Genomic DNA, 20,463 nt, shown 5'->3' with positions numbered 1-20,463 from the left:
GCCACAGTGTGTGCAGCCCACGTGCCCTCTTAACTCATCAGACTTACCAGGGCCACCATCTCTGGGAGCCTAGAGCAGAGAACATGCCCCATGCCACCTCATGTCACCACACAAAGACCATCTCTGTCCTCAGCCCTCAGGTGACCGTACCGCTCTCCAGGCATAAGACTGTCGTCATCCACATGCCCCCAACCACTGAACCACACAGCCAGCCCATGTGGGACACCCGCCCGCCTCCGGGGTATCTTCCCGCTAAGATATACGACTCCTGCGGAGGCCCAGCCCTGGCCTCCTCCGCACCTTCAGCCCTCAAGGGCACCCCTTTCCAGGCAGCCTGATCCCCCAAATGCTCCCAAATACAGACACACCCCAGTGTGCAATTGTGCACAAGCCTGGGGACAAAGTAAACTTGGACATACGTGGAAACTCAGATCAGGGGAACACACCACACACACACACACACGCACACGCACACGCACACACACACACACACTCCAGCTTATATAACCATGTTGAAAACCTCCCCTGCTCCCCCCACCCGCCTCCAGTTAGACCCAGTGGATGGAGCCAGATTCCAACTCCCCGTTGCAGGGAAGAGGCCAGGTCTGACGTCCTTGTGACTCGAAGGTCCCCGTTTTGCAATAAAAGTTTGTCTCTGGCCCAGGGCAGGGCCTAGTATGTGTGTGACAGTGTCCATCATTGTGAGTAAGGAGTGGGGATGGAGGGGGTCCACCCCTCCCTGGAGGCTAGGCGGGAACCGAAAAACATGGCCCCCGCCTACCCTGGCTGTTGACATCAGTAGCAGATGTGGAGGTGGCGGGGCGGGGGGGGGGGGCGTGCGGGGCGGGGGGAGCTGTCCTGGGCCTCACTTCCGGTGAAGCTGATGTTGGGGGGTGGGCAGAACTGCAGGCCTAGGGCAGGGGGTGGGAGGCTTGCGGGTAGGAGAGTTGGGGGCCTCAGTTAGGGAAAACCCGAAGGTGACCGCTTCCCACCCTGGGCGCCCTCCCAAACTGAAAGCACACGCCGAAACACAAACCCTACCCTCACTCTGGCCTCTCCTGCCACCCGTTCCCTCCTCCCTTCTCTTCACTAGAGAGCCAGAAGTATCTTTTTCTTTGTCAATTATCTAATAAGGAAGTTTTCAAACACACACCAGTAGAGAGAATAGTACAATGAACCCGTGGGCCCATGACCGGGCCTCATTCGATAATCATCAACTTTCGGCTAATTTTATTTCATCTATCACTCTCTTACAGTGATTTTAAAGCAAATCTCAGAAAATAATTGAATACACATTTCTCATAGTAAAGGACATTTTCCCCCCCAACATTTTATTATGACAATTTTCAAACATGCAGCAAAGTTAAGGGGATTATACGGAAATACCCATGGGCTACCGCCTAGGCTCTCCCACTTTGGTTGCCATGCTGCATTAGCACACTTCTTTCCACCTGCCCAGCCAGCTCATTTTTTTAGGCATTTCAGAATAAATTGCAGGGAATTCCCTGGCGGTCCAGTGGTTAGGACTCCACATTTCCACTGTGGAGGCGCAGGTTCGATCTCTGATCAGGGAACTAAGATCCCGCGTGCCACGCCGCACGGCCGAAAACAAACCAAAAAATAAATTGCAGACATCGACCTCTGAATGCTTCAGCAATGCATAGATCGTTAGCTAAAGTTTCCTTTTTTTTTTTTTTAATTTTCCATGATGTTATCACTTTATTTTTTGGCTTAAATTCTACAGAGGTAGCACAAAACAGTGATATGATGGAAAATAGAAAGATGTGATGGGGATCAGATCTTAACTTTGCCACTTTCTAGTTGATGACACCTTCACTGAAGATTTAGCATCTAAAAGACTTGCCAAACTTAAAAGAAGAGACGTGAAAAATTCTGGAACTTAATAGGAACAAAATACGTGCTAAGTTCTTGGATTTATTATTACTACTTTTTATGTCAGTGTGATATGAAAAGGAATGAATGAGGTTTGATGTTTCCTCCTTTTAAATTAAGGCAATGACTTGCTTTCCTTTGCACTCAAAATTCACATTCAGGGAATCTTGGGATCAGAAATACCAGCAAATTCATTTATTTGAGGAAGGATGGACCTTGCACTGCATCAATATGAAAGTTGACATGAATTAGGATGATTCCAGGAGCAGGCAAAAGAAAAACAAAAACTCAAAATGTCTTAAACAATAATTATTGGACCCCAAAGTAAAAGTCTTTACAATCAGTGTGGGGTTCAGTTTGTTTTTTTTGGGGGGGTGTAAAATATATATAACATAATATTTATCATTTTCACCACTTGTAAGTGTACGATTCAGTGGCATTAAATATATTCACAATGTATAACCTTCACACTATCTACACCCAAAACTTTCATTACGCCCAACAAAGACTCCTAACTTATTAAGAAAATAACTCCCCTTTAAAATCCACTCTTTTGTTGTTTTTTTTTTTTTTTGGCCACATGGCTTGCAGGATCTTAGTTCCCTGACTGAACCCAGGCCCAGAGCAGTGAAAGCATAGTCCTAACCACTGGACCACCAGGGAATTCCCTAAAATCCACTTTTTAAGAGTCACAACTGGGTTTCCCTGGTAGCGCCGTGGTTGAGAGTCCGCCTGCCGATGCAGGGGACGCGGGTTCGTGCCCCGGTCCGGGAAGATCCCACATGCCGCAGAGCGGCTGGGCCCGTGAGCCATGGCTGCTGAGCCTGCGCGTCCGGAGCCTCTGCTCCGCAACGAGAGAGGCCACAGCAGTGAGAGGCCCGCGTACCGCAAGGAAAAAAACAAGAAGAGTCACAACCGAGATACCATTTTCACACCTATCACAGTTAGCAATTTTGCTGTGTTAGTGTTCACGTTTCCCTGATGGTTGCAGAAATGTACTTCATAGGCGTGTTTGTTCAAATCTATATCCAAAGGCTCATCATTCAGTGCCTCATTTGGATGCTTAGGTCTTCTAAAGCTGTAACCATTCCCAACCTTTTTTATGCCACTTATTTTTTTAATTTTTGTTGAAATATAGTTGATTTACAATGTTGTGTTAGTTTCAGATGTACAGCACAGGGATTCAATTATACATATACATAAATATATATAATTCTTTTTTTTATATTCTCTTCCATTATAGGTTATTACAAGATATTGAGTAGTTCCCTGTGCTATACAGTAGATCCTTGCTGGTTATCTATTTTATATATAGTAGGGTGTATATTTTAAGTCCAAACTGCTAATTTATCCCTCCCTGCCTTTCCCCTTTGGTAATGCCACTAATTTCTTCAAGAAACTAGTCACACAGGTCGTTTGCCCTGTGTCATTTTTCACATCCCAGATTTGGCTGATGGCATCTTTGGGGTGCTACTCAAGATGTCTTTCCATTGCCAGGAATTCTCTGTAAACTGGAAGTTAGATCAGATTTGGGCTCATTCTGGCCCAAGAGCTCCTCACTGGGTGGGCTAGGCCCCTTCCAGGCTCATCATATCTCAATAATAAATGTTCCCATATAGTGTGTCCAGGTCCTGATCCCTCTGTTAGAAAGTTTCCCATCAACTTTTCACTTACTGGCCTTTAAAACCAAATCAGGGCTTCCCTGGTGGCGCAGTGGTTGAGAGTCCGCCTGCCGATGCAGGGGACACGGGTTCGTGCCACGGTCCAGGAAGATCCCACGTGTCGCGGAGCGGCTGGGCCCGTGAGCCATGGCCGCTGAGCCTGCACGTACGGAGCCTGTGCTCCACAACGGGAGAGGCCACAACAGTGAGAGGCCCGCGTACCGCAAAAAAAAAAAACAAAAAAAACCCAAATCAAATCAGGTCTCTCCCCTGCTCTGCCTCCCAGTGGGGAACCCTTGTGCACCGTTGGTGGGAATGTAAATTGGTGCAGCCACTATGGAAAACAATATGGAGGTTCCTCAAAAAATTAAAAATAGAATTGTCATAGGATCCAACAGTCCCTCTCCTTGGTATATATCCAAAGGAAACAAAATCAGTGTCCCAAAAGAGATATCTGCACCCCTGTGTCCATGGCAGCATTATTCACGATAGCCAAGATACAGAAGCAATCTAAGTGTCAGCAGATGAGTGGATAAAGAAAGTGTGACAGGCTTCCCTGGTGGTACAGTGATTAGGAATCTGCCTGCCAACGCAGGTGACATGGGTTCAAGCCCTGGTCCGGGAGGATCCCACATGCCATGGAGCAGCTAAGCCTGTGTGCCACAAGTACTGAGCCTGCGCTCTAGAGCCCACGAGCCTCAGCTACTGAAGCCCACGTGCCCATGCTCCGCCCAACAAGAGAAGCCACTGCAAGGAGAAGCCCGTGCACCACAACAAAGAGTAGCCCCCGCTCGCCGCAACTAGGGAAAGCCCACGTGCAGCAACGAAGACCCAACGCAGCCAAAATTTAAAAAAAAAAAAAAATTAAAAAAAAAGAAAATGTGATATAGATATATAACAGAATATTATTCAGCCATAAAAAAAAGGAAACCCTGCCATTTGTGACAAACATGGATGGACCTTGAAGTCATTATCCTAAGTCAGACAGAGAAAGACAAATACTGTGTGATCTCACTTATATGTGGAATCTAAAAAAGCTGAATTCATAGAAACAGAGAGATGTCATGTAGCATGGTGACTATAGTTAATAAAACTGTATTATACATTTGAAAGTTGCTAAGAGAGTAAATCTTAAAAGTTTCATAACGAAAAAAAATTGTAACTGCGTAGTGATGGATGTTAAGTAGACTTACTGTGGTGATCATTTCACAACATATACAAATAGAAAATCACTGTGTACATCTGAAACTAATATAGTGTTATAGGTCAATTGTCTCGCAATAAAAATTAATTAATAATTACTTAATTAAGTAAAAGAATTGTTGTTGCCAGAGGCTGGGGGTGGGGGAGAAATGGGGAGATGTTGATCAAAGGGTACAGATCTTCAGTTACAAGATGAATAAGTTCTGGGGACCTAATGTACAGCATGGTGACTATAGCTAATACTGTACTGTATACTTGAAATTTACTAAGAGAGTAGATCTTAAATGTTCTCACTATACATGCCAAAAAATGGTAACTATGTGAGGTTATGGATGGGTTAATTAACTTTATTGTGGTAATCCCTTTGCAATATATACATGTAGTAAATCATGGTGTACACCTTAAATTTATTATTTATTTATTTATCTATCTATTTATTTATTTATTTTGGCATGCTGCATGGCTTGTGGGATCTTAGTTCCCCAGTTCCCCAACCAGGGATCAAACCTGGGCCCTCAGCAGTGAAAGGGCCAAGTCCTAACCACTGGACCGCCGGGGAATTCCCCATTAAATTTATACATTTTGACCAATTATCCCTCAGTAAAGCTGGGTGGGGGGAATAGCCCCTTAGTGCATTCTGTCATATTTAGGATAAAAGCCAAAGTCCTCCTCCCCAGGCCAATGCCCTCCCTGATCTCACCTACTCCCTGACCCCCATCCATTCCAGCCACGCGGGTCTTCTCCTTGAAGTTCCCTGCAGGCCTGCCCCCAGGCCTTTGCACCGGCTGTTCCCTCTGCCTGGAATGCCCTTTCCTATATGACTCACTTGCTAATTTACTTCAGAACTTGATCATAACCTCAGAGAGCACTTCCCTGACTACTTTCTCTAAAATGGCACTGCCCCCGCTCCCCTTGATATCCCTTCCCCAACTTTATTTTTCTTCGCTTCCCGTGTTGCAATCTGATAAACATTTCTCTGGCTTTTCTCCCTCTTCCACTTGGAATATGAGCTCCATGAGGGCAGTCTTGCTCACTGTGGAATCCCCGCCTCTGGCACAGGGAACATTTCTATCCACCTGTCCATCTCACCTTTCTTTTTTTGGCCGCGCCTCACGACTTTCAGGATCTTAGTTCCCCGACCAGGGATCGGAACCTGCACCTTCAGCAGTTCAGCAATGAAAGCACCGAGTCCTAACCACTGGACCGCCAGGGAATTCCCCCATCTCATTTTTAAAATGCATTTGAGGGACTTCCCTGGGGGTCCAGTCGTTTAAAAGACTCCGTGCTTCCACTGTAGGGCTAGGGTTAGGGTTCCATCCCTGGTGGGGGAATTAAGATCCCACATGCCGCACAGCGGGACCATAATAAAATAAAAAATAAAATAAAAATACTATGTATAAAAAAAAATAAATAAAATGCATTTGAAAGCCAATTGCAAACACATATTAGATACTCAGCAAATAGTTCTTGAAAGAACGAACACAGATTCAAGTTGGCCACGCACACAGCTGGGTCCACTGTGTCCTAGGTGTGTAGGGCCACCCAGCGTATTCAAACAAGTGGGCAGATCTTTGCACATATTTGCGTCCCCCAAAATGCCACAATAATGAATTGGCCCCTTTAGGAAAGGTCTTTTACATGGTGGTGCGGACACAGTGGTATCCAAGATATACCCAGTGCCTACACTCCCAGAGCCCGCAGACCATGAGACACACAGTCACACCAATAAATATATTGTGACAACCCAAGCCAAAGAAAAGGACAAAGTGTTAGGAGTGAACAACACGGGGACCTAGAGTTGACTGGGAAGGACCAGGCAGTGATGCCAAGGAGAAGGGACAATTGAGATGGGGCTGAGGGTGTGTAGGAGTTGGGGGCATAGAGCTGCAGGAGGAGGCCCTAAAGCTTGTGAACAAGAGAAAGGAGCCAGGTGGACCTGAGGGGTCAAGGCAAGCAGTTTCGGGGTTTATCTTGGAAGGTTTGGGGCAAAGGTGGAAAAGGGTTTGATTTGGGATTGAGAGACATTCTTCTTGCTGTTGACAGGTTAGAGGGAGAGAGAGTGGAGGCCAGGAGACCAGGGAGGAGGCCAGATCAGGGGTCCAGGTGGGAGAAGATGGGGCTGGACCAGGGTGAGACCATGGGAAGGACAGCAAGGCCAGGCAGGAGCTAAATCGAATCCTCCTTGGCACTTGGAAACTTATTGAGGGTGGGGGCTGTCCAAGAGGACCCTGAGGGTCGGGCTTGGGTGGCAGAATAGATGCTGAGGCTGTCACTGAAATGGGACACAAATGACACAGCTCAGGAAAGCTGATGGGGAAGAGCCCTGAGTGCCAGGTTGTGGAGCCGGGAGCTCGCCCTGAGGGCAGTGGGGAGCCAAGGTTAAGCAGGGAGGGGACAGGGTCAGATTTGAGTTTCAGAAACATCCCTCTGCTTATGAATGGGAGATGGGTTGGAGGGAGTAAGAGTGGAGGCAAGGAGGCCTGGGGGGAGGCCAGGGAGGAGGCCAAGGCAGGGTCCTGGTGGGAAAGGATGGGGCTGGACTCCTCGGAGTGAGAAGAGGCAGGTGGGAGAGACATCGGGAGGCTAAAAGAGGAGTTTATAAGGAGCTGTAGGGATGCCAATACACAAACAGAACAGCCAAGAGCAGAGAGATGGGTGGCCAGCCCCCTCCTACACAGACACTCAGGCTTGCAGAGACCCCCCCCCCCACCTCCACCACGTGCAAAACACATGGTGGGAAGTAAACGGACAAGCAGGAGAACCAGCACACAGGCCCTGGATCTACAAGGATCAGGATACACAATCCACCAGAGGGAGACAGCCATGCAAGTGCACAGAGAGACATACAGATGAGATGCAAAAAATCAAGGGCACCTTGTCAGCTGTCGTCACCACGTGCAAAAAACTGCACGTGCACTGTCCCAGGACAGCTTCTCCGTAGCCTGCTAAGTGGGTTCTATTGCTGTTCCCACCTTACAGATGGACAAAGCGAGGCTCAGGGAGGCCAGTCACTTGTAAGGTCACAGGGTTAGTGGTAGAGGCGGGATTCCCACCCAGGTCTTTGGGCACCCCTGTGAGTGCCCATCCACTGATGTCCTGTTTCCGTGCCCATGTGGATCTCTTTTGTATGAGGATCCACGTCTCCCCAAGTCCTCCCCCAGGGATGCCCACGCAGCAGTGTCCTCCCGTTTCTGGTTTCTCCACAAATGGAGGAGCTCCTGACCTGGTTTGTCTGAGTGTGAGCCGGTGGCGTGCCCCTGCGTGTCTCCTCCTGTCCCAGCCTCTGTGTGTAGATGACATTTGTGAGTGTGTGTGAGTGTGTGTGTGTGTGTGTGTGTGTGTGTGTGTGTGTGTGTGTCCTTGTCTGAGGAGCTGTGAGTGAGAGGGGGAGTGCCTGGCTGGGCTGGGCTGGGGGTGGAGGCAGGGGAGGGGGGCGTCGCAGAGGGGAGAGGAGTTCTGGAGGAATGTTTACCAGACACTGAGAGAGCCCAGAGGGACAGCGCCCAGAGCCGGGATAGGGAGACGCACAGCTTCCCTGCCTCGCTGGCCCACGATTAGGGGCGTAGCCACCTGGGGCCCCCTTCCCCCTCCTCAGCCTCCCTCCAGGGCCCCTTTAAGACAGAGCTGGTCCTCTTCTCTCCGCGTTAACCCCTTGAAGTCCAGGTGGCCCCTTGGGCTCCGGCCGGTGGGCGGAGGCGGGGAGTGGGGGGGGAAGCCAGGGGCGGGGAAAGCCTTGCCCGAAATCTGGGAGGGAGAGAAGGAGGCAGGGGAGCTGGGAAGGCGCCGCTGAGCAGAGCCGGGTGAGGGCACCCCCCGCTCCGCTGTGCCAGGCGGGCAGTGCCAAATCCGGGGAGCCCGGAGCTGGGGGGAGGGCCGGGCACAACCCGGCCCTGCCCCCTCCCCCACGGGGTGCCCAGCAACTTCTGAGGAAAGTTTGACATTGATTGCGTGGTGCCCCGAGGATGGGCAGGGTCCTGCTGGCCTGGTGCTGGGCGCTGTGCTACTGGGGGTGCGTGGCTCCCAAGGGTGAGTGATGGGGGGCGCTGGGGGAGGAGGGAGAGGAGAGGGATGGATGGCAGGTGTTTGAGGGGGGTGAGTCGGGAGTCCTGGTCTGGCTCAGGGAGTTTTCTTGGGACAACAGAGGGGGAGGGTATACACAGAGACAGACCAAGAGAGGGAAGGAAAAAGGGACTCTTGAGAGAGCAGAAGGGCAAGAAACAGAAACTAAGAGGGTCAGAGATGGGAAGAGATGGACACAGACAGACAGACAGGAGAAGCTGAGGGCAAGGGTAGGGGCTGGACTTGAGTTGGGGGCCTTGGGGAGAGGGGCTGAGCTGGGGCCTTCCCGGAAAGGAATCTTCCAGAAAGGACCCCTAAGTCAGGCAGCGGGATGAGGAGGCGCCAGAGCCCTAGGGGAAGTCCCTCGTCACTGTCACCCCCACTTCTCCTTACCCCAGGGCTGTTTGTCTGCGCGTTCCACCTCTGGGGCCAGGGGCTCTGCCTCCAATCCTACCATCTCTGTGGGTCTCCATTTCTCTCTCTCTCTCCAGTCTCTGTCTTTATCTCTCCCTGTGCCCTAAGTGTCTCTATCACTGTCTCTGTCAGTCTGTTTTTGTCTCTTTCTGTCCATTTCCCTCTGTGTGTCTCTCCTACCACTTTTTCCCCTCTGGGGTGTCTCTCTCCATCTCTTATCCTCTGTCGCTCCGGGTGTCTGTCCCTCTCTGTCTGCCTGACTTTCTCTGGTTCCTCTCTCTGACTCTCCTTCCCTGTTTCTCTCTCTCTCCTCTCCCTCCCATTCCCTTTTCTTCCCCACCATCCACCAGACTAATCTGTCAAGTCTCTAGAGACGCTAAGGGAGGGCAGGCCTGCCGGGCAGTCAGGGCGTGGGAGGCTGCCAGACCCCGGGCCTACTCCCAACGGACGGAGGCTGGAGGCCGGACCCCAGTCCCCTGGGAAGGCTCCCATCTTCCCCTCAAAGCCTCTACCCTCCACACCCCCTGCTGAGGTCACTCTGCAACTATGTGGGCCTAAGGGCCTGGCGGGGTCCTGGCAGTAGGCAGGCCGGCACGGGTGGAACCAAGGAGTCGGAGGGGAGCAGGGTTTCCTGAGTGAATTCTTCCCCATCTCCCTGCAGGCCCACAGGCTGAGGGGCACCCCTTTGTGGGGAGTCCAGGGAACATCACTGGTGCCCGAGGACTCATGGGGGCCCTTCGGTGTGAGCTCCAGGTTCAGGGGGAGCCCCCCGAGGTGACCTGGCTTCGGGATGGACAAGTCCTAGAGCTGGCAGACAGCACCCAGACCCAGGTGCCCCTGGGCGAAGACGGGCAGGATGACTGGAAAGTGGTCAGCCAACTCAGGTGCCCGGCCTCCGCTAACCAGACGCGACCCGCATCCCTCCTGACCCCTGTGTCCCCACCTCCACCACATGCTGGCTGCAGAGTCACTCGCAGGAGCCCACCTGGGCTGGACCCCAGTGTGGCCACTCGCTAGCTGCATGGCTTTGAGCATGTGACATAACTAACCCTGGCTTTCACTTTCCTCTTCTGTAAAATGAGTTAATAATAGTACCCACTTATTCGGTCTTACGAGTTTCCAGCCCAGACTCTCCTCTTTCAGTTCTGAGGACCCCCTTCCCGGGTGCAGCTTTGACCCTGAACCTCTCTGTCCCTCCTCTTGCCCTGTCAGAATCTCGTCCCTGCAGCTCTCAGACGCTGGATGGTACCAGTGTGCCGTGGTCCTGGGCAGAAAGACCTTCGTGTCCCAGCCTGGCTACGTCGGGCTGGAGGGTGAGCCCTGGGCTCAGAGGTCTTGGGAGACCAAGAATCCTGAGGGGTCAGAGGGTGCTGGAGGATTCACGGCGTGCGTTGGGGACGTACAACCTAAGAATGTCAGAGATCTTGGAGGGTCAGGCAGCTGGAGGGGTCTATAAATTATTGGGAGCAGGCCTGCACAAGATTATATGTTTTGGGCGGGGGGGGGAGATATCTTTGGGTCTGTCAGCTGTCCTGAGGTCACACATGGTTGGGGCAGGACATTCGGGGGTCAGATCAAGGGTCTGACCTCACCCCCCAGGGGCCTCACTTTCCTCATAGATAAGGTGGCATGAAGAGCAGGAAGGAGTAAGACATTCTGGAAAAGAGACATGAGAGGCTCAGATGTCCTGGAGCTCAGACATGGGTGGGGAGAGTCGGATATTGGGATCATGTTTCCTGGGGGTAGAGGTGTCCTGAGGGGTCAGACATAGGGGTCAAAGACCCTGCACCCTACAACATCCTAGTGGTGAGTCAGACACCTGGGGGCTCAGAGGGACCCCAGCCTTCACACTGCCCCCCACCCAGGTCTGCCTTACTTCCTGGAGGAGCCTGAGGACAGGACTGTGGCTGCCAACACTCCCTTCAACCTGAGCTGCCGGGCCCAGGGACCCCCAGAGCCCGTGGACCTACTCTGGCTCCAGGATGCCGTCTCCCTAGCTGCAACCGTGGACCACAGTGCCCAGCACACACTCCGTGTTCCAGGTGAGTCCAGGGATGTGGTCAGCTCAGTGTAGAGGGCCAGACAGGATGGAAGTGGGGAGCCCTTCATGCCTCTGTGTGAGGGTCTGCTCGTCCCGCTGTCCTTCTCTGTCTGTCTCTGTCTCTGACTCTCCCTCTAGTTTTTTCTCTTTGTCTCTGAGTATCTCTGTCTCTGCATTTCTGCCCTCATCTATCTCGTTTCCCTCTGTATGTTTTCTTTCTGTCTCTGTTCTCCATCTCTCTCTGTTGCTCTGTGTGTCTCCCCGTCTCTCTGCTCTTTCCCCCTCCATTCATGCCAGCCTCTCTGCAGAGAATTCTTTGTCCTGGGTTTCCTCTGAGCTGCTCCATGGCCAAGTGTGTGGAGGTCTGATGCCCCTTGTGTCAGCCCTTGACCCTAAGCAGGGCACAGGAATCAACTGGGCCCTCCTCTCCCCTAGCTCCTTACAGAAGTAACCCAAGATGGAGAGAGACACGACAGGTCTGAGTGACAGGAGAAACCCTCCCAGCCTCAGGGTGACCATCCCCTTCCACACCTCACAGATGAGGCAGGACCTAGTTTGGGGTCACACAGCGGTCAGCCAGAGTTGGGGGACCCTGAGCACGGGGGGTTCCCCTCACTGAGGAAGGAGAGGCAGAGGAACACAGATGGGGGAGGCTGAGTCAGTCAGAGGGAGGCGGCTGGACCTTGGAGGGCATCGGCTTCCAGCATCCCCAACCTGCTGCTTCCATCTGCTGGCATGGGGAGGGGACTCCTGACGGAGAGTCTCTTAGGGTGGAAGGAGGTGCTCACATTCCCAGCATTCCGGGGGCCCTGAGTGTAGGAGGAAGCAGGGGTGAGCATGACGGCCTCCAGAGGGGTGACTCAGGCCCACAGCTCTGGGGCCTGAGTCAGCCTGGCAGGACCCGGGCAAAGGGGAGGGAGAGGGGGATGGTTCCCCCACCCCATCCCAGGAAGAGGGAGAAATGGGGGACGCAGGGGGACGCAGGTGTGAGGATCTGTGTGTGTATCAGCGTGTGAGGGAGCTGCCAGGTGGGGATCTGTGTGTGTGTCTCTGTGTGTGGGGCGGGGTGGGGGGTCTGGGTGTGTCCCTGTCCCTCTCGATCTGTGTCTCAGTGCAACTACCTGTTTGTACGAGGGTGTACCTTAGTGAGGGCTGGCTTCTGTGTATGTCTCAGAGTGTGTGTGTGTGTGTGTGCGCGCGCGTGCGTGTGTGTGTGAGACTAGGTATGTTACTGTCGCCTTAGGTGTCTGTCCCACTGTGTTTGGGTCTTTATGGCATGTTTCTGTAAGTTTCTCAGGGGCTGTCAGTGTGTGTGTGTGTGTGTGGGTGTGTGTGGGTGTGTGTGACTAAGTACTCCAGTGTCAGCCAGCTATCTGTCCCTCTTTGTGTTTGTGTGTTCACAGCTGTGACTCTCTGTGAGAGGGTGGAGTGCACATGTGTGTGTGAGGAGAGATGGCAGAGTGATGGACGGCAGTGTGCCTTGTGGCTATTTTCCATACCTCCCTGTATAGAGACGATGCCAGCTTACAGGCGTGTGCCTCTAGGTGTCAGTGTGTCTTAGTGGGACCTTCTGTTTCTTTGTGGACTCAGGATGTGTCATTGGACAACCTGGTGTGTTTCTTGGTGTGGTTCCACTGCCTGTGGCTGTGTATGGATGGCTCTGTGATATCTGTGTGTATGTCACAGGGTGAGCATGTTGGTATGTGACTCTGTCCCGTGGACCCCTATAGACGTGTGTGTGTGTGTGTGTGTGTGTGTGTGTGTGATTCACAGCAGGTAGTAACAACACCCTTCTGCTTCTGTCCGCTCTCCTGCTATGCCGGTCCCAGCCCTGACTGCCTCTTGGTGGACGAACTTGAGGTACTCACCAGCCAGTGTGTATATATGTGTCTGTGCCACCTATATGCACAAGGCAGCGTCTCCACGTTTGTGTGTCTGCAGCAACCCCGTGTGTCGATGCAAGTGTGTGTTTCCGTATCAGCCTGCATCTTGAGGAATGTGTCTGAAGCAACCTGAGTGTGTCCAGATGTGTTTTGAAGGCTTGGGTGTGTTTCTGTGTGAGCCAGTTAACATCAACCTGATTTGTGTCCTGTTGTGTATCCGTTTGTCCACTTCAACCTCAACGTACGTGTGTTGCTTGGTGGGTGTATCTCGCGCTGCGGGGAGGTTTGTGTGTCTGTCAGCTTCAGCCTAGGTGTGTATTGTGCTGCTAGGTGTTTGTAGTCAGCGTGTGCTCGTTCGATTGCGTGTTTGTGTTCGTGTGTGTGTGCGTCTCTCTTTGTGTATGTGCGTCAGTGTCAGCCCCTTGTGTATACATGTCAGTCATAGGGAATGTTTTTGTGTCACTGCGTGTTGGCAACAGCGTCCTCCTGTGTAGTTAACCAGTTTTCTGTTTTAGGGCCAGCGACGTGCCCTGTAGGCCCCTGTACGTTAAGTGTGATTCACTGTGTGTGTAGGAATTCGTGGTGTGTGCTGCCTCAAGGAATTTCGTCCGTTTGTGTGTGTCTGTCCCTGGATCTGACTCAGGGCGTGCCCCCTCTCTCCTTCCATCCCTCCAATTCCCTCGGAAAAAGCAAACTGCGCTCTGGCGTGGGGGAGGGTGGCGCCGGGCGCCGAGGGGGAGAGGGACGGTACATCTGGAAAGCACATCTGGAGCTGGTCGTAGAGGGAGAGCCCGCCGGAGGGGAGGGGGTCCTAGGCCCTTTCGCCCCTGTCTCCCCCTCCCTCGAGGTGCGGGCCGCTGGGGCCCCGGGAAGGGGGATCCCAGTCCGGCCGGAAGTGCCGGGTGGGGGGGGCGCCCCGGTGACTCACGCGGGGGCAGGAATGCTGCGGTCGGAACTGGACCGGGCTCCAGACCCCCATCCCGCCCCAGGGCTCCAACGGCGGCGGGCAGCGCGGTCTCCCGCGCGGTGACCCTGGCGGACCCCCACGTGCCAGGTGGCTGGACGGGACCCAGGTTCCCCGCCCCCTCGGGCAGCTCGCCCGGGGCTGTCCTGTCCCTCCCCGGGGCAGCGGGGGCTGCGGGCCGGGCACCTGACCTTGGCTGGGAACTGCGGCCTGGGCAGCGGAGCTGGGGAACTTCCCTGCCCACCCCCCTTCCGGCCTCGCCGCCTTTCCCTCCTTCTACTCCCTCTGCTAACTGAGAAAAGGAAACTTTGTGTGTGCGGGTAGCTGGTGGTGGTGGGAACACAGCACAGCGCAGAACAAACGCAGGAGACGCACGCGTTTAGCATCCACAGACACGCAGAGAAACACAGGCAGATACAGATCTGCAGTCACACATAGATCGAAGACTTGGTCCTCCTTACATCCTATCACCCAGACATTACGGGTGTGCATGTCTCTGTTGCCGTGTGTGTGAATCTGTGTATGTTGTATAGCTCTGTGTGTTGTGTATCTCTCTGTGTTTGTGTGTCTGCGTCTCTTGTGTTTGTCTGTGTACTTGTACGTGCCTCTGTGTGCGTGCATGTGTGTGTATCTGTCTGTGTTCCCACCACCACCACACTGAGAAAGGGGAGGCAATCCACCCCCAGACACGCAAAAACACACGAACTCACCCACGGAATTACACATGCTCACGTTGCTACGTACACACCCGGAAGTGCTCATAAGTACATAAATTCATCCACTCATTCAACAAACATTTGTGGAGAACCTACTGTGCGCCAGGCCGTCTTAGGCCCCTGGGGGGATACAGCAGGGGGCAAAACAGACAGAAACCCCTACCCTCCTGGGCTGACGTGCTAGTGGGGTCAACGCACAGTGAACAGGATACGTAGGACTGTGGGAAGGGTGCTGTGATGAGAAGAATCAGAGAGAAAGTAAAGCCGGGAAGAGGCTAGTTGTGGAGGGGAGGTTCCAATTTTCAACAAGGTGGTTGGGGACAGAGGCGACTGGAAGGTGGAATCTGAGTGACAAATGTGAAGGTGGGCAGGAGGGAGCCACGTGGATGTCTGTGGGAATGCTGTTCCAAGCAGAGGGAACGGAAGTGCAGATTTCCCGAGGTGGGAGCATGCATAGTACCTTCTAGAAACATCAGGAGGCCAGTGGAGCTAGAGTGAGTGAGTGCGGGGGAGAGGGATTGGTAGCAGCTAAGCTTGTCAATGAGCAAACACCTCTACATTTCCACACCCCCATGAGGGCCTGTTTCTTAAGTGTGTGTCTATTAGATGTGTATGCCTCGAGACAGGTGTCTGTGTGGCTCAGTGTGATTGTGTCTATTCTTGTGTGTATATGTGAGTGTGTGTACGTCTGTGTGTTTGTCTAGGTGTGAGTATGTGCGTTTCTTTTTTTGATTACCTTGTGTTTTTTTTAAATTAATTTATTGTTTGGTTATTTATTTTTGGCTGCGTTGGGTCTTCATTGTTGTGCGCAGGCTTTCTCTAGTTGCAGCGAGTGGGGGCTACTCTTCGATGCGGTGAGCGGGCTTCTCACTGCGGTGGCTTCTCTTGTTGCGGAGCACAGGCTCTAGGTGCGTAGGGTTCAGTAGTTATGGCGTGCAGGCTTTCGTAGTTGTGGCTCGCGGGCTCTAGAGCACAGGCTCAGTAAATGTGGCGGCGCCCGAGCTTAGTTGCTCCGCGGCATGTGGGATCTTCCCGGACCAGGGATGGAACCCATGTCCCCTGCATTGGCAGGCGGATTCTCAACCGCTGCGCCACCAGGGAAGTCCCCGAGTATGTGCGTCTCTGTATGTGAGTGTGTGTTTCTGTGTGCGTCTGTGTGTATAACTGTGTGTGCTGGTGCATGCGTCTGGTGTGTCTGTGTGTGAGTATGAGTGTTCCTGTGCATCTGTATATCTGTGTATGTATGTGTATCTCTGTGCATAAGCGTGTGTGTGAGTGTGTGTGCCTGTGTGCGTCTACGTATGTGGTTCTGAGTGTATATGTCTGTGTGTGTGCGTGTGCATGTGTCTCTGTCTGTGTGGGTGTCTGTGGGGTGGGGTGTTAGCTGGCCTTGTGTTTGGGGATGGAGACCTGTGTTCCCAGTGTATTATCTCCCTTTCCCACAATCTCCCTTCAAGCAGGTGCCCCTGGGTGCCAGACTGACCCTGCCGGGTAGGGCGTGGTGGAAGGGATGCTCAGCGTGGCCCGGGAGCCCCTCCTTCCCCTTTCTGACTGGACCCCTCCCTCTTATGACTCCCCAGGCCTGAACAAGACTGCTTCTTTCTCCTGTGAAGCCCATAACGCCAAGGGGGTCACCACGTCCCGCACAGCCACCATCACAGGTGACAGGAAAGGGAGATGGAGAGCTGGGTGTCAGAGGGTGGGGCATTGGGGTCAAAGGTCAGAGCTGGAGTTGAGGGCAGGGTGGGGAGCTTTGGGCAAGGGGTCAGCTTCTCCCCTCTTCTGTCCACAGTGCTCCCCCAGCGGCCCCGCGACCTCCACTTGGTTTCCAGCCAGCCGACGGAGCTGGAGGTGGCTTGGACCCCAGGCCTGAGTGGCATTTATCCCCTCACCCACTGCACCCTGCAGGTGAGACCTCAGGCTTTCCTCACCTCCGTCTCAGCCCTCCTTCCATCCACAGCCACAGGCCCTCATCCTCTCCCTGGGAAACAAGCCCTTCCCACCCATTCGTGTGTTGAGAAGCAGTAGAGCCTTGGGTTAAGCCAGATGTCCTGGGTTCAAATCCTGACTCCACCAGCTGCTGGCCGCATGAGCTTGGGCAGGTGACACAACCTCCCTGGGTCTCAGTTCTCTCATCTATAAAATGGGCATAATGGTGGTACCTACCTGATAGGCTGGCTGTGGGGATTCAATGAGTGAATGCAATTAACAAAATAGTATCTGGACCTTTGGAAATGTGTAATAAACTATTGGCTGCTTTTGGGAATTCCCTGGTGGTCCAGTGGTTAGGACTCTGTGCTTTCACTGCCGAGGGCGTGCGTTCAGCCCCTGGTTGGGGAACTAAGATCCCGCAAGTCATGTGGCACTGCCAAAAAAAAAACAAACAAAAAAAACCACTATTGGCTGTTTTCATTTATTTAGTGTTAGTGATATTGACTCTAGCTGGAATGGGAGCCCTGAGACAGCAGGGCCCAGAGTCATCACCGGGTACCCACAGCCCTGTACTTCTCCTGTCCCAGCCCTGACCACCCTGGGTTGTCACTGTCTGGGGGTGAGTCTGTCTCCCCCTGGACTGTGAGCTCTGGGAGGGCAGGGCTGGCCTGGTTTAGCCACCACTGGGTCCCTATTATTTATTGCCCAGCACAAGGCCAGACATCGACTAGGGAATGTTTGCTGGAAGAATACCTAACAATTGAGATGAGCTAGACCCAGCCTGCGGCCCTGAAGTTGTTCCTACTCTAGAATAAGAAAAACAAAGCGACACACATCTCTGAATATGAGATCCAGTTCTGGCCTGAAGTTCTCTGAGATTTGAGAGTTTAAGTGAGGATGGGACAGTGTCTGTGATGGGAGATGACAATAATGGAAAATGACCAACTTTTATTGAATGTCACCTATGTGCTGTGCCTTGCGTTACAGCTTTTCACACAGCCTCTCAAGTGTTTGTGGAGCAGGGTCTATGGATACACTCATTTTCCAGATGAAGTAACTAAGGCTCAGGGTAGTTAAGCAACTTGCCCAACGTCACAGACAGGAAGTGGCAGATGTGGGATTCGAACCCTTGTCTCGCCAAACCCAAAGGGCACTCCTGACCTCCTAAAGACCATTTAGAGCCAGTGCTTGATTGAACGGGAGCTGCCTTTCTTATAAGACAGACTCTGGCCCTGGAGACAACCTCACATTGAATTGACATTTTAACCCCAGAAAGGAGTGGCTGTTCATCTTCCCATTTTCAAGATAAGAAACTGAGGCCCAGAGAGGGGAAGTGACCTGCCTTCCCCAATGGCTAGAAAGGATAAAACCATTTCAATCCCAGAGGCCAGGCTGATTTGGGAAGACCTCAAATGCCAGGTCAGGCACCGACTGTACCCACAACCCACATCCATCCAGTGTCCCGAAGAAAGCAGAAGTGTGCCCTCTTCCCTCTCCAGGTCTCACTTCCTGCTGTGCCTGGGCTAAGGGTTCAAGTGGGAGGTCACAGCCGTCCCAGGGAAAAGAGAAGTGGAGTGGGCAGGGGGAGCCTGACTGTCTGCACCCACGTCCCCTTTGTCCCAGAAGAGGTTCCCCTTCTGGTCAGTCACTGTGGGTCAGAGATCAGGCATGGAGACCTACTCCCCCCATCCTGCTACCCACCATCTGCTCATTTCCTCCCCAGGCCTTGCAATGCTGTTGTCTCCCCACATGGGGGCTGTGTGACTTTGGGCAAGCTGCTGAATCTGGGCCTCTGTTTCCTCATCTGTAAAATGGGAATGAAAAAAGAAATTGACCCCATAGGGTGGTGGTAAGAAGGCAATTTGCTCATCCAGGAATGTGCTTGGCAAGGTGCTTGGGACACAGCTGGCACTCAGAAAATGTTAGCTGTTGACAGGATGGCAAGCCAGTTCACGTGCATCATTTCTTTAAACCTCGCACCTTGACAGGGAGGGACTCTTGGAAGCCCATTTTCCAGAGACAGGAACTGAGACCCAGGGAGGTTAAGACACTCACTCTAAATCACACAGCAAATAATATCCAAGCCAAGATTTGGACCCAAAGGAATCTGGCTTTAGAGCCTTAAGCAATAAACTTCCCAACACACTGTGTGGTGTGGTTACATCGCCTGATTGCTCCCCAGGGTGAAGGCAGCACCCCTGAGCTGTGTGGCTGTGGGTTGTGTGGCTGTGGCGGGTTGTGGTTCTGTGGGGAAGGGCTGTACAGACGTCTTCCCCAGCCGTGGCCCCTGCCATCCTGATGGTGCCACTCCTGGCAACCAGGTGGGTGTAGCAGCCTGTGCCTCTGTGCAGGGTGTGCAGAGGTTGACACTCATGGCCAGACAACCTCACACACACAAAACGATAATGACAAACTCTCGACACGCACAAACACTCTTCTACACACTTACGAGAGTCAATTCAGTTAACCCTGCGAAGTAGGGAAACACTGTTGTGATCCCATTTTACAGATGAGGAAACTGAGGTGCAGAGCTAGGGAGTGGGAGAGGCTGGATTTGAATACCAGATGCGGTATCCGTGCTCTTCGGCACTAAGCTGCATTGCCTCTCTGAACAGAAGAGAAGTATTATTACTATTACTGATGCTCTTAAATGGACGTTCTTGTTGTCAGTAGGGCAAAGGTTTTGAAGACAGGATGGGGTTCAGGTCCCAACTTCATCAGTGACAAGCTGGCGTCCTTGGGCCAGTGATTTCATCTCTCTGAGCCTCAGTGTCCTCATCCGTATAACGGGCACAAACACAGCACGTACTTACAGCGCAAAGCGGAGGTGAGGATCAAACGAGTTCAGATTTGTAAAAGGCTTTTCTTATTTATTTAGTTAGTCATTTGGTTACACCGGGTGTTCGTTGCGGCTCGCTGGCTCCTTAATGGTGGCATGTGAACTCTTAGTTGCGGCATGCGTGTGGGATCTAGTTCCCTGACCAGGGATCGAATCCAGGCCCCCTGCATTGGGAGCGTGGAGTCTTAACCACAGTGCCACCAGGGAAGTCCCAAGGCTTTTGTTTTTTTAAATTAAGGTATAACATACATAATGTGCGTAATCTTTGGTGTACACCCAGATTGCTTAACCTATGTGACCTCCCTCTGAATCAAGATGCAGACACTCCTCAGCTCCCTTGAAGGCTCCCTCAGCCCCCAGAGATGCCCACTCTTCTGACTTCTTTTGTTTTTTTGGCTGAGCCGCTCGGCTCGCAGGATCTTAGTTCCCTCACCAGGGATTGAACCGCGGGCCCACGGCAGCGAAAGCACAGAGTCCTAACCACTGGACCACCAGGGAATTCCCTCTTCTGACTTCTATTGTGGGACATTGCTTTTGCCTGTGGTTGACCATCACTGTCATTATTGTTGATGCTGACCACCTGCCATGCACTGTGCAACTGTCCTACATTGAATCTTTAAGCAGCCCTGGAAGGCATTTGCTCCTCTAAGCCCCCATTTTCCAGATGAGGAAACTGAGGCTCAGAGAGGGAAAGTCTTGTCAGAAGTGACATTTGCAAGTGATGGCAGAGCCACATTGCGCAGCTGGGTGGTCTCCTCGCTTTGCAAACTCAGGTGCCCGTGTTGCACTAACATGGAGTTGTGACACACACACACATCCTTGCAAAACTGTGTCATCACAGCAGGATCACCACCACTG

At 52.6% G+C, this 20,463-nt stretch overlaps 1 protein-coding gene across 5 annotated transcripts in view; it reads left to right on the top strand.

The window, feature by feature from the left end:
• The first annotated feature begins 8,488 nt into the window (after positions 1 to 8,488).
• The window catches only part of AXL (AXL receptor tyrosine kinase), a 30,855-nt gene continuing 18,880 nt past the window's right edge, over positions 8,489 to 20,463 (top strand). Inside the window, exons 1-6 of one of the 5 annotated variants that reach the window (XM_067721279.1) lie at positions 8,489 to 8,783; positions 9,892 to 10,114; positions 10,443 to 10,543; positions 11,096 to 11,272; positions 16,415 to 16,495; positions 16,627 to 16,742. In XM_067721279.1, the coding sequence (XP_067577380.1) occupies positions 8,720 to 8,783; positions 9,892 to 10,114; positions 10,443 to 10,543; positions 11,096 to 11,272; positions 16,415 to 16,495; positions 16,627 to 16,742 (762 nt within the window). In that variant the 5' untranslated portion in view covers positions 8,489 to 8,719. Of the gene's footprint in view, positions 8,784 to 9,891; positions 10,115 to 10,442; positions 10,544 to 11,095; positions 11,273 to 12,152; positions 12,300 to 16,414; positions 16,496 to 16,626; positions 16,743 to 20,463 lie in introns of those variants that run through there. The other 4 variants (XM_067721275.1, XM_067721276.1, XM_067721277.1 and 1 more) reach the window with 4 other exon arrangements.

This window comes from Pseudorca crassidens, chromosome 20, assembly GCF_039906515.1.
Source record: "Pseudorca crassidens isolate mPseCra1 chromosome 20, mPseCra1.hap1, whole genome shotgun sequence".
Classification (NCBI taxonomy): domain Eukaryota; kingdom Metazoa; phylum Chordata; class Mammalia; order Artiodactyla; family Delphinidae; genus Pseudorca; species Pseudorca crassidens.
Note: the sequence above shows the minus strand (reverse complement) of the source record. Positions and strands in the feature narration are given on the sequence as shown.